The 13,561-nt window shown below is 51.8% G+C and overlaps 1 protein-coding gene across 4 annotated transcripts in view; it reads left to right on the forward strand.

The window, feature by feature from the left end:
- ZFAT (zinc finger and AT-hook domain containing) overlaps positions 1-13,561 on the forward strand; it is a gene marked incomplete at its 5' end in the record, with an annotated part of 150,664 nt that overhangs the window by 123,505 nt on the left and 13,598 nt on the right. For 3 of the 4 annotated variants that reach the window (XM_080801837.1, XM_080801839.1, XM_080801840.1), the window contains one exon: positions 2,184-2,314. The exons of the other annotated variant lie outside the window; for it this stretch is intronic. In XM_080801837.1, the coding sequence (XP_080657963.1) occupies positions 2,184-2,314 (131 nt within the window). The remainder of the gene's footprint in view (positions 1-2,183; positions 2,315-13,561) is intronic. 4 annotated transcript variants of the gene reach the window in all.

A 13,561-nucleotide genomic window follows, 5' to 3' on the forward strand; every position in this document is an offset into this window, starting at 1 on the left:
AGCACGGCCTGTGTCCCAATATTCTGAAAAGCCCCAACGCAGGATTTTTATGTCGTTTTCAAATGTTAGGTCAATTTTAAAATCAGACCACTGTGCCAGCGGAGCGGTGATTTGGGTCTTACACTGAGAAGTGTTTTCTTAGTCATTTTCAGCACCTGGAAGGAGCCCCAGTTCATGCATGACCACAGTCTGATGTGCTTGCAGAGGAAGGCATTAGGTGGTGGCAGGGGTAGGAAATCGCTAGTGTGGCCCAGTTCTTAAAGCCCTAGAGCCCAGGTCGTCAGCCCCCTGAGCAAAACCGTCCTTTGGGCCGATGACTTTAGGGCTGGGCTCACTGGACTGCGGAGCTCGAGGGGCTGGGGAGACAGCGCTTCCCGGGTGCGGCTGGTTAGAGCGGCACGTGGTGTGGAGGGAGCGGCCCAGCCGGGGCTGTTCAGTGGGGCACCCAGAGAGAGGCCCTGTCTGAATCTCTGCTTCCTTCCTACGTGTTTGTGGCTTCGGCGACCGCTCAAGGCCCTGCGCCTTCATCCCCCACGGGCACACACATTCCCTCTGAAGCTTCTTCCGAGTCTCTTCCCAGCTTTTGGGATAGGGCTCAGGCCTTGCAGCCCATTGAGCCAGGCCTACCTGCTCTGGGTCCTGGCTCCCTGCACCACATCCCTTCCCACCCTGCCTCTGAGGTTGCTCTCCCCTGCAGACTCCACAAAACCTGCACTGCGGGATGTGATCTCTGGGACACAGTCTGTTCCCTACCCCCACACGCTTTTCCTGGCCGCCTCACCTGTACCTTCAGCGTTCAGATCGCATGTCATCTGCCGGGGACCCAGCTGACTTTTCTGCAGCATTCCCCTAATTGCAGACTTCTCTGTAGCATTCCGCTGATTGCCTCCTGAGATGGGACCAACCTGGTGGGTAATAATTTGCTTACAGATCTGTCTCCTGAGTCCTGGAAGGAGGAGGAGAGAGAGTGTTGGATGGAGGCAGATCTCTGTATTCCCGCTGGGAGCCACGCTCCTGATGACAGGCTTGATAAATGGCCCCCCGGGGGGGGGGGGGTCAGTGCATGAGGAATTAAGCCTTGCTCAGCTCAGTATGTTTTTAAGGTAAAGGTTTTGTTTAGTCTTCGGATGTTCAGAGTGGTTGGCTGCAAGGCACAGTGGATGCACGTCCCTTCAGTTGAGAGAGAGAGGATGAGTGTGTGTGTGTGTGTGTGTGTGTGTGTGTGTGTGTGTGTGTAGGGCAGTGCCAGAGTGGTATGAAGGGCATGCAAGGCACTCACACCGTCCTCTACCTAGGCTTATGCCACACGCTCCCTGCTACATAGAACACATCACACTCCCCTTCTCCGGCTCTTCCTGAGTGACTCACGTTGGAATGTGGCCCGTGGAAAGCCGGTCCACAAGGACGCAAACATTGGCAGAGGCTTGGTGATATTATGCTAACACAGAGATCACGCAGGAGTTTCCCTTCCAGTAAATTAATGACCAGGGTCCGAGGGCCATGTTCGGGAGGGTCACAGATGGTCAGGCAGATGGTGCGGCCCGGCAGGGCAGGCTCCGTAGCTGGCCTGAGGCTGTGGATTCTAATCGTTTGAGATGATTAAAATGGAACCCCGAGCTTCAATTGGTTTGGAGTTCTAAGTTGCACTGGTTCTAATAATTGAGACATCCTCAGATGTTTTGTCCGTAGCTTGTGTAATTTATGGGGCCTGCTCTCATTGGCCACCTCCGAGGCCTGTGCTTATAGGACACTAACTTTGCAGGTTAGTGTGTTTGTTGGTACTTCTCAGGGCTTCTGTCCTGAGAGGCAGTCCTGGGTCATCAAGTTTGGATTCAGAACACTGGGGTCTGAGCTCCGGCTTTGTGCCAAAACTGGTCCCAGGCAAGTCTCCTGTCTTTTTTGTGCAGAGGTTACCAGTCTGTGAAATGAGGGTGATATCACAATGTCATCTCCTCACAGGATCATTTGGGCTTTGGAGATGTTCCTATAAAAACTGCTTTAAAGCCAAGAAGTGCCATGCAAATTATTCTGCCGTTGGAATGAGTGATCGTGGAGAATCTATGCCCCTCTCCCCCCAGGGTGGGCGACACCCCACAGTGGCCTCTAGTAAGGTCTGGTTTTGTGCTCAGTGCCCCCCAACCCCTGTGGGCTTACTGGTGTCCTGTTTGCTTCTTCCTTGTAAGGTGACCGCCTTGACCCCACGGCCGTGAACATCCTCCAGCAAATCATCGAGCTGGGCACTGAGGCCCATGATGCCACTGCTGTGGCCTCTGTGGTCGCCATGGCTCCAGGGACAGTGACAGTCGTGAAACAGGTAAGGGCCCTCCCCGGCACCTTAAATATCCTTTCTCCACACTGCCACATACCCCCTCTCTCTCCTGCCCCGGAGGTTATCAAGGCTGAATTTCCCTGAGGTGGGGTTGGGAAGGAGGTTGGCTTAGGCTCATGCATTTTCTTCCTCTGCCTCTGATTATCATGTGAGTGTGTCTTTAGCAGTTGCACAAGTGGAGGTATATTTTAGGGGAAAGATACAATAGATTTTTTAAAATTCTGGAAACCTTTCATTTCCCTTCAAAGAATCCCGGTGTGAAAGTAAGCAGATGTGGACACACTTGGACACATCTGTCGTGCAAAGCAGCCCTTGGCTGGGAACTGTGGGAGCAGCTGGAGAAGCTGGGAGGGCTTCTCTGTGGACTGACCTCGTGAGATACACAGTATCACCTGGTCGGTGCTGAGCGGATGGGAAAAAAAGTGATGAGTTTTTGAATAAAGGTTACTCGACTTAATTGATAGTTAAACTCTTTGGCTCATTTCCTCCCCTTCTACCCTCAGAGACTTCACCGGCTGTAAAATGCAGTGTGGTTGGTAATGACATCATCCTTTTTCTCTTGTCTGTACCTCTCTCTACTATCTCTTGCTTCATTTTACAAAAGTAAAATGGTCTGGCTTCCACAAATACTTAATAAAACAAAACAACAGTGAACACGTCAGACTTGGGCAGAGTTCGAGTTCACAGAGAGAGCTGAAGTGCAGACCGTAGAGTTTCACAGCTGCTCGTTCTTGGAATTGTTCATTCAGGAAGTGCTTAGTAAGCACCCACTCCTGCCAGGCAGTGTTTCTGGGGCTCCAGGAGAGAACGATCACCGTGGTCATGGTCTAGTGGGGAAAAAGGTAAGACAGAAACAAACAAGTGAGGCACAGGGGCTATCCAGTGGTGACCAGGTACAGTGGAGGACAGGAAGTCAGGGAGGGGCTGCGGGCCCCAGAGCGCGCTTGGGGGACATTTTATAATATGAAATGATATTTTATAAATAATAGATGTACATATATTGGGGGCAGCTACGGTTGTTGGGGGCACATGGCTCATGTTTGCACAGAGATATGTCTTAACGAGAGGTGTGCCAGTTTGACTGTGCACTTGGTATGGAATTTTATAACCATAAACAAGGAAATGTGGAACCGTGAACTTCGCAAAGGGAGTAGGTTTTCTTGGCACGAACAATGAAAGGTATGTCTTTATGTGTCTCTCCCATGAGGACCCCTGAATGCTGTGTCCCTGGTGGCATCCCTTTGATGAATCAGAAGTAGACTTCCCAAGCTGTCTCTGCAACTGTCCGCCCCAGGTGTGCCCACCACACAATGCAAAGCCTGAAATCCAGGCTAAGTAATTCTCTGGGGAATTAGTACATTCTGGTTCAACTCTGGACTCATGATCCATGGACGAGACTCAGCACGTCTGGATGAATGTTGGGACCGTGTGTCCTAGAAACGCTCCTCCATTACTGTGGTTTGTCTCGAGGAGAGTCTGGATAGCAATGCCACCATGGGACGTGGTGTCTTGGTCTGCAGTGGCCTCTGCCCATTGGTTGGGAATAGACTCATACACGTGCTTCCCTTTGTAGTTACTAGGCTGCAGTCTTCGCCTCGTCTTACTAAATCTCTTCTGAAACAGCTTCTCCGCACTGTGACCTGACGAGTCCTGAGCCGGACCCGACACATCAGGAAGGGTGTGATTGGGCTGGTGTCAGGAGAATTTTTTGCGTATTTTGTACCTGCCAAAACCTTTTGAGACTTGCAGGAAGGTGCCAGCTCCTGTGATATGCCGCTGCTCAGGGCCGTGATTTATCGAGCAGCACAGACAGTGCGGTGACACGTGAGGTTGCCGGCTTGGGATTCAGCTTCAGTGTGCTTCGAGGCGTTAGGCTGACAGCACCACACGGGATGAGGCAGAGAAGCATCCAGTCCGACCAGCGTAAACAGGTGCCCTGTGCGTGCGGTAGCAGAAAACAGTGGGATTCTTGAGAGAATCTTGTGTTTTATTGAAAACACAGGACTAGGAGGAGTCTTGGTGTTTGACACAGTCTAGAGCAACTGTGTTCGGAGGTGTTTGCCGAGAGCGGTGTCCTTGTCATCATCCGTGTGCCTGGCCCAGCACCTGGTGTCCTGGGGCTGTTGGTACCTGCTGGATGGGGGATGGACGGAGGGACCAGAGGCAGGCAGACAGCAAACACCCACTCCTTTGGCAACAGAGTTGCATTGTGTGAAAGAATGCCTCTGAATTCAGTTGTCCTGTCGTTTAAATGTAAAGACAAGTAGGTTTTTTTGTTTGGTTTTGTTTTATTTTGTTTTAAAATTTTATTTATTTGAGAGAGAGGGAGAGAGCACAAGCAGAAGGTAGCGGCAGGCAGAGGAGAGGGCAGGAAGAGGGAGAAACAGACTCCCACCAAGCAGGGAGCCCGAGGTGGGGCTTGATCCCAGGACCCTGAGATCATGACCTGAGCTGAAGACAGACACTTAACCGACTGAGCCCCTGAGACACCCCATGACAACTGTTTTTATTAGAGAAATTCATTTTTAGTTTTGATTTTTTCCGCTCTAATTAGACTCTGGTTTAGGAATTTTTCAGTAGAGGGATTATGTCTACTTAATGAGCGTGCTGAAGCCTCTTGAGTGTGAACTCTAGGGTACCTGTTGGCCTCGAATGGTGCTCTTCCTTCACTGTGTGAGGGCACCTGGGTACTGGGGATTTCATCCTGCTCCAACTAGAATAGGTCACGTGCTAGTTGCTCCGGAAACGTTTTGTTACATAGGAAATGTTTTGTTACATGTGCTGTGACCTTCATGTTTGGATTATCTCATTATGTCCCATAAGACGGTACTGGAAAGAAAAAAGGAAGGACACCTTTCATAAAACACATAGTATGTATTATACAAAAGAAGTTTTTCATATTACTATTGGATAGCCTATTTTGAGATCTTCTGAAACTTTCCAGTTTTATACATACTTACTCGGGGCTAAAAACAAATTCTAGGTGTGTATGAATGGATTCTGGATGTTTAAAATTTCACGATTTCTTTCCCATGTAAAACAGTAGTCATATGCTCTGTTCATAATTTTATTTCTTCCCGATGTATTAATGTTAATTGGAAAGGATCTTTTTTTGTATGAAAATTTATCAGTGATCATTGAAAGTGATTTTCTAGTCTTTTTGGGTTTTCAGTTTCCAGGATGACACTAATGCTAGGCCTGGTGGGCAGGGTGGCGGTGTTGGAATCAAAGAACTAAGAAAAAATGGTTCTTGGAGTAAATAAAATTGAATTAAAAAAAAATAAATAAAATTATGTGTCAAGCATTAGGGGGAAAAATGGTTCCTTAGGTTGCTTTCTTCCTGTGTTTAAATGAGACATGGAAAAGACTCGTGCCATGATTCAGGGTGTTGAATTTTCAGTTGGACAGAGAACCATGTCCTCAATGATTTTCCGTCACGTCACTTTCCTCAAGTGTCAGCATTAGAAGCAGATTTCTGGGGACGGAGCATTTTGGAGTGTTCGGGAAGAGAAGTCCTTACAGGCCATGCCCCAGCCGGGCCTCAGAAACACATGAGAGCTTTGAGTGCAATTAATTGTGCATTTCCAAAGCCCAGACCGTTTTCATGAGATAAATCGGTTTCTTTCTTTTTTTTTTTTTTTGTTCTATTTTGCTTTAGGGTTGTATGTGGAGGAAATTTATCTTTGATTAAGAAAACTGCTTTAAGTAGAGGAAGTGTAAGACCTACCAGCACAGGAAAACCATAGCCTCTCTGAGTCAAAGTTAGTTATTTTAAAGGAAAAGTCAAACATAACCACTGCCACCGTCCTGGCTCATGGCTTTGACGCCTCTTTGCTGTTCTTATGGTTTAAGGTTTATTTTCAAGATGAAAAGTAACATTTTCTTTACTGGCCCACAGCATTTGCTCCACTGACTCTCACTGCCCCTCCCTCCCCGTGTGCTCCCTCCTGGGTGCCCGAGCGCCTCCTCTGTAGCATCTGCAACAAATTCCCACAGACTTGGTGGCTTGAAACCATACAACTTTTCTTGTCTAACAGTCCTGGAGGTCAGAAGTCTAAAATGGATTTCAAAGGGAGCTAAAGTCAAGGTGTTAATGGCTGCCTTCCTTCTGGGAAGGATTCCTTTCTTGAATTTTCCAGCTTCTAGAGGCCCCTGGCATCCCTTGACTCGGGTTCCCTTCCCTCCGTCTTCAGGGCCAGCCAGGGCAGGGCCAGCTCCTCTCACACCCCAGCGCTCTGGCCTCTGCTTCCTCGCCTGCTCTCGGCCGGACCCTCTGATCTCCCTCTCATAAGGACCCCCGTGATTCCGTGATGCCCACCTGGATAATCTGGGATAATCTCCCCATCTCAAGCTTCTTAGTCACATCTGCAGAGTCCCCTTCCTCGTGCAAGGTAACGTTCTCAGATTCCGGGGATTAGGACACAGACCTCTTCGGGGTGGGGGGCCGTTACTCTGCCTGTCACGCTGGGTTCTGGGGATAAGACTGGTTTTGGTCTCAAGAGGCAGGTAGCCCAGTGAGGGAAATTATTGACTCTTTTATTCAGCAAACCCCCCCTGAGCTGCGTCCACCAGCCAGGTGCTGTTCTTGGCTCTCAGGATATTTCAGTGGACAAGAAGGGTGAACGGTACGCTTGAGGAGCTGACCTTTCTCTAACTGAGGGTGACGGCCGACCACACACAGCTGATAAATAACACGGTATGTTAATGGGGAGAGGGGAAAAAAGAACCAGCAGAACCAGGCAAGACCTTAAACCGGCAGCTCTAACTGACAGTAATGTGGGCTTTGGGGAGGTCGACCAGTGCCCGAAGGGCGCTGCGGGAGCCCCAAAGGGCTGCCGAGCTGGAACCGGGGTCTGGGATGGGGCACGTGGTGGACAGGGAGGGCTTTGTAGATGCTGCTGGTGCCTGAATGGAGTCCTGGCGGTAGCTGGGAGTTGGGTGGGGGCAGGGCTCCAGGCAGAGGCAGGCGCCGGAGCCGGTGCTCGTGGTGCTGGGTGACTGGAGGCAGGGGGCGGTGGCGGACGAGGCCCTACTTCAGTGAAATGCTGGGCCCTGTTGTGACCACCAAGTGGTGACAGGGGAGTCACAGCCCAGAAGGCACCTTAGCCTGGTCTCTGCCTTCATTGCTGCTTCCCTCTGCCCAAAGGCCAGCGGAGAGAGGATGAGTCTGGACAGTTCGCAGGTTCCTGTCACTTTCAGAGTCAGATGACCTTTTGCTACAGGCTTCTCGGCCTGTGTTACCATCTTAAAGGCATGCTGGCATTTTTAAGAAGTCAGTTTCCAGGTTCTTCGATTTAGTCACAGGACCCAAGTAGAGAGTCTGCGCTGAGCATTCCTGCCATTGGATGGATGTCCAGCAGAGCAGCCTGTCTTCCCTGAGCATGTCGCTGAGTCCGGGCACAGCCCCGGAGCCTGCATGCACCAGGCCCGCAGGGGCACCGTGCCCCTTTCTTCTGTTTAGTATTGTTGAGGATGGCCCCTAAACCTGAGTTGGGGGAGCTGGGCACATTGTAGGGTACAGCCTCTGGGGGTGAGGGTGGATCTGTCTGGGAGAAGATCCCCGAGCTGTGGGTGGAGTTCACGTGTCTTACTCATTCCTCCGTTTGCTTTTGGAAACCAGTCGCCTTTCAGTGTGCACGCCGTGTGTGAACTGGCTAGGGCGTTTCCCTGCGTACTGGGCCCAGCTGTCGTAGGGTTAGTCCTGGTGAGGCTGTCCGGTGGCACGCACTCGACCACGCTTGCTTCTCAGTGACTCAGTTACCGTTTCTGCTCTGCCGAGAGCTGATGGGAAAGCATGTTGTGTTAGCGCCCAGAGAAACAGAACCAGTGTGCATGTGCGTGTGTGTATGCACACATAAACACATACACAGAGATTTATTTTAGGGAATTGATTCACCCGTTATGGAGGCTGACAAGTCCCGAGAGCTCCAGTCTGTAAGTTGGAGACCCAAGAGCTGACAGTGTAGTTGCTCTGAGCCTGAAGGCAGAGAACCAGGAAAGCCGATGTTCCAGTCAGAAAGCCAGTAGGCTCAAAACCCAGGAAGAGCCAACGTTGTCACTGGAGTCCAAAGGCAGGGGGAGAAACAAACAGCCCAATGTCCCGTCTCCAAGGTGAGCAGGCAGGAGGAACTCCCTTCTTCAGGGAGAGTCGGCCTTTTTGTTCAGGCTTTGACTGGTTGGTCGAGGCCCACCCACACTAGGAAGTGCCGTCTGTTTTACACGGTCCGTTAATTTCATCCAGAAAGTCCCTCACAGAACACCCCACAGTAACGTTTGACCGAATATCTGCGCACCCGTGGCCCAGTGACATTGACATGTGAAATTAACCATCACCCATGTCCCTGTGTGTTTCAGAGGGAAGGCCTCTTTGTTGGTGGAAGGTCATTGTTTACCCAGGTAATTGTTTACTGAAATAACCAGGTGTCACAGAGATGACTTTGGTTTACAGATTTCAGGGAGATTTGACAGCTTCCAGAAAGCACACGTATTTCGGGAGATGTGTATTTCTCTCGCAGTCGGTATTTCAGTTCAAGGTTCCAGAATGAGCTGCAGGTTCCGTCCTGCAGGTTCTTGGGGGGCCGTGGTTGAGAAGAGGCTGGCGGCACCACACTGACCCCAGGAGTCCTGAGCACAACACTCCCCTTTAGTCCCTGGGTCAAGAGCGACTAGATGGTTCTTACTCTACCTCCTTCCATTGAGTGACTGTTTCACTGGTGACTGGTTAGCGGCTCTGCGTTGGCAGGACTGTGCCTCTGTCCACACCAAGCATCTTGCTTACAGCCCAGGAGCCCTGCTTCGGAGCTGGGTGGGGGGTGCACCCACTCCTTATTCCTGGTTCTCTGCAACCCTGGAGTAGCCTTTCTTCTGTTCATTATTTTCCCTTGATGCGCTGGACACGTCCAAGCCGTCGGCCACCACCCCAGCGGCAGAGAACAGCTGAAGGGAGCCACGGAGATGGTCTCAGACCTGCAGGCACCCTCCCCCTTCCCCGACGCAAGCCCTTGGCCTGGTGTTGTGCTGCCATCATCTTGCTCAGGATCCCCAGTGCTCTGACCGCATGCTGGCTAGTACTGCCGGTTTAAGAAACAAACCAAAGTAGAAATTCCAGATTTGCCCAAAGCCGGACGTCCCCCTTCTCCCAGCTGCTTCCGCATGCCCTTTGGCATCTCTGGGCAGGTACCCCATGGTGGTTGGCACTGGAAGGGGAAGTTTACATGTCCTGTCGGGAAGAGAGGAACATGCGGAGCCTCCACGGGCTTGGTGCGCAGCACTCCATCTGAGAGGCAGTTTTGGTAGCAGTTCTTGCTGGAGGACGCGTTGCCAGCCAGCACTAGAATTGCTGTTTGTCATTTGCAGTTCATTATTTTTGCAAGGAAACGCCGTCCATAGCTACGGCTGACCACGCACACCACTCGCCTGTTTGCAAGGGAGCGCAGGTCCAGCCTGTCCTGTTCTGGCCATCTGGTCTCCCCGATGCCCTCTCATATGTCTGCGTGCACCCCAGCATCTGGTGGGAGAAGCCGCTCTGCAGAAGGTGCTTCTCCGGAGCAGCCTCTGGGAGGGAGAAGCCTCGCAGCCCGTGTTCCTGCTGGTAGGGGAGCCCAGAACTGGCCTCCTCCTCTGGGCTCAGACGTTGAGCCTTTCATAGTACTTGTGGCAAAATTTGGGGGCGGGGGGTATCTGGAACGTGACTGATGTGAGACTTCAATATCTGTTTCCAGTGTTCTTTTCCAATGGTCACTGCATTCTGTCAGTTTGATTGTTGAAGTGCACAGCCAGAGACCTGACTGCAGAAACGCATTGGCGCCGAGGCTCTCGGAGTCCTCAGAAGGTCACAGAAGGGACCAGCGGTCTGCATTGTCCTTGTCTCAGAGCAGGACTGAGCTGAGACCTCTCCCCTTATCTTCCCCCACACGAGGGATGAAGAGACGCCCTTCCTGTTTTGTTGTCCGTTTAAGTTCAAATAATTGGTTAATGGATTTTTTTTGTTCCTGCGGGAGGCACTTTCTGACTCCAAGGGTGAGCAGACCTTCCCCTGAATTCAGCCCCGCCCATGTGGTAGGAATCACAGGAGAGCTTCTCCACTTCTCTCTGTCCTCGTCTCCCCTTCGGCACCTGGTTTGTCTTCGGGTCGTTTGCCGCAGTGCACGAGACGTTATGATAGGGGGTTTCCTTCTGCATCACAGTGAACCCTGCCGTCTTCATTTTGTCTTGTGGGTTCTCCTTTCCCGTCGCGGTGGTTTTGCCATTGTTGTGGTTCACGTGAGGCATCTTTCCAGAGGATCAGGAATAGGTGCCTATGATGTTAAAAGAACGGCTGGTGAGCGTAGCTGTTTGTGTGTTGTGTCACTCCTCACTGTGCGACGGGAACTCCAGCTCTGTGCTATGCGTACTGGTTCTGAAGGGGAATTACAATCATGAGGAATTCGGATGCCTTTGGAAGGCCCGTGTGAGGGAGTCCTAGGTCTTTCGTCGGGGATCCCATCCGTGGCATGGTTGCCGGGGCCAAGAGCATATGCCCCGCGGATGGTCCAACCCCAGACTGTTAGAACACCGATCGATGCCGCCAATCCAGATGGACGTGTTTTCTCTTTTATTCCCAGTCCTTTTGAGCTTCATGGAATTATGAAGTGACACGGACTGCTTGCTTTGTTTTTTTCCTCTTGTCATCTCGCTTACTGTAACAGAACCGGTTGTCAACAGCACGTTTTGGTTAGTGAGGTTTGCCTTTCGCCTACAGAACTTGGCGGTACAATTTATTTCATCCTGGCACCGTGCCAGCTTTGATTACATCGGGCTCCTAATCACACGCCCAGGTAGCCTCCTCTCCAGTACTCTGGCAGATCGCATTCCTTACAGAACATCATTCTGCCGCTGCTGAACAGCGACCTTCGCTGTGTAGGTCCAGGGACGAACAGTTCATTCAGGGTCCTGGCAGTGGGTTACTCTCCCTTGTCACTTAATGCCAACTCTTGTCCTTTGTAAGCCCACCTTAGTGCTCCCGTAGCCATTTGAATCTTTTCTTTCTCTTTATTTTAAATAAAACTTCCAGAGATGTCGGTTTCGGCTGTGATTTCTGGTGGATGATAGGAGAAATTGCATGCTCGTTCCCGTCTCTCTTATTACTTGCTGAGCTCCTTTATCCCCTGGTAGTGATGGAAAATTCCACTTCTTTGTGAAATTTTAAAGCAAAAATAAGTGCCATGATCTTCCTCTGGCCATGTGGGAAATTGTCTGAAAAAATAGTGGATAAAGGTTTCCCAGTTTCATTCTGGCTCTCTTGTTATATAGAGCATCTTCAGCCACCCTGGAGGGGTCAGTCCGTTGAACTTTTCTTCTCTGTTCTCTTCCCTTCCCTAAGCTCTGATTTTCCTACCGCTGGGCCCCAGGAAGCTGTAGCTTTGTTGGTGCTGTTTGCAGAATCCGACTTTGAGTTTCCATACCGTTGAGTTGATTGCCTTTGGCCGGTGCACAGTTCCCGATCACAGCCTGGGCTGGGGCAGGTGGATTTTACTGACTCCTCCCGTCTCTGCCGCTTGCCCGGGCCGACTGAGATCACTCACTCTGCCTCCGGTTTGTGGCAAAGGCGGGGCTGCGAGAACCCTGATACGGGGAGCCAGGGCTGGGGGCCCCATCAGAAGGAAATGTGGCCCTGGTCTTCCTGGAGTGTGTCCCGGGGTCGTGCTGCCACCAGCTGGGTCCACTTATTCCCATTGAAGCAGTGGCCTCCATACTGCTCAGAGGGGTTCCCCAAAACAAGCACTCGGGACCTCAGAGCCCTCCCTCCCCAGCTCTGTCAGCTTCCCCATCCTGTGAGCACACACTCTCCACTCCAGTGCTCAGGCCGAAACCTGGGCATCTGCGTTACCCCGACACGTGATTGTCAGCATATCCTCTCCTTGTCGCGGGATCTCCCCCCACAACACATCTCACACATCCCCATGTCCCAAGGCTACCACCTCCATCTAAGCAGCGGCTGCTCCAAACTTGGTCCCTGGACCAGTGGCGTTGGCTTCAGGGAGATTGTTAGAAACACAGAGGGTCTGGCTCCAAGCCACACCTCCCATGTCAGACCGCACGTTACCCTGGCCGTGGTCGCCCTTGATTCGTGTGCATGACAGAGTCTGAGAAACTCTCCCCACCCTGGTTTATGGACCTTCTCTTCACTGATCTCCTTTCCTCCACTCCTGCTGCTGTTTCCACGTAGCACACAGAGGGAGCTCCTCCAAATGTGAACGAGATTCCAGCATCCCTCACTTAAAACCGCCCAGTAACTTGGAAAGTCTCCAGTAGACTGGGAATAGGACTTCACCGTGGCCTCCCATAGCAGTCCGGCCCTCCTGCCTCCCTGCACCCCCTCGCTTCGTAGGCACCTGCCCACCGGGCTGCCTGCTGGTCCTCTGGTCCCACCTTCGTCCCTCTGCCCAGAATGCCCATCGCCAGCCTCTGCCGGGCTCACTTCCTATTGTTTGATGTCAGCTGCAGGTCCACACTCCCTGCCCTCTCTGACCTCTTAAGTCCACATCGGTATTCTCAGGAGCCTGTGGATAGGATTAGCCCTACTCCTCTGATTGTGTCGTCAGCTGACTGCCAGGTGGGAAGAGTGGCCGGGTGGGCCTTATCTAGTCCACTGAGCCCTTGAAAGCAGAGAACTTCCTCACCTGATGGCCAGCTTCCCTGAGATTAGAAGCAGAAGCATTTGTGTCTTTGTGTTTTAAGCCACTCCCTGTGTGGTCCTTGGTTAGGCGGTGATAGGAAAGGAGCCCCGTGGAATGCAGATGAGAAGTGAGGGCGGTTCATGTGGGGCAGGCCAGCAGTGCTGCACAGTGGGGGCCTCGGGTCAGAGCACAAGTCCGGGGGCGCCTGGTGGCTCAGTGGGTTAAAGCCTCTGCCTTCGGCTCGGGTCCTGATCCCAGGGTCCCGGGATCGAGCCCCGCATCGGGCTCTCTGCTCAGCAGGGAGCCTGCTTCCTCCTCTCTCTCTGCCTGCCTCTCTGCCTACTTGTGATCTCTGTCTGTCAAATAAATAAATTAGAAAAAAAAAAAAAAAAGAACACAAGTCCACTCTCACTGAGCCCCCCCCTTTGACACAGAAGGCAAAGCCATGCATACAGGCCCACGAGGTTGTGATCTATAACAGGCCCCAAGAACGGTAATGAGTGGAGCACCCCCGCCACATCCCAGTTTCTCTTCTGCTAGAGGACAGGAGAGCGCTGGCCCCCGCCCAGGTGCA

The sequence above is a fragment of the Martes martes genome (genome assembly GCF_963455335.1).
Source record: "Martes martes genome assembly, chromosome: 4".
Lineage (NCBI taxonomy): Eukaryota > Metazoa > Chordata > Mammalia > Carnivora > Mustelidae > Martes > Martes martes.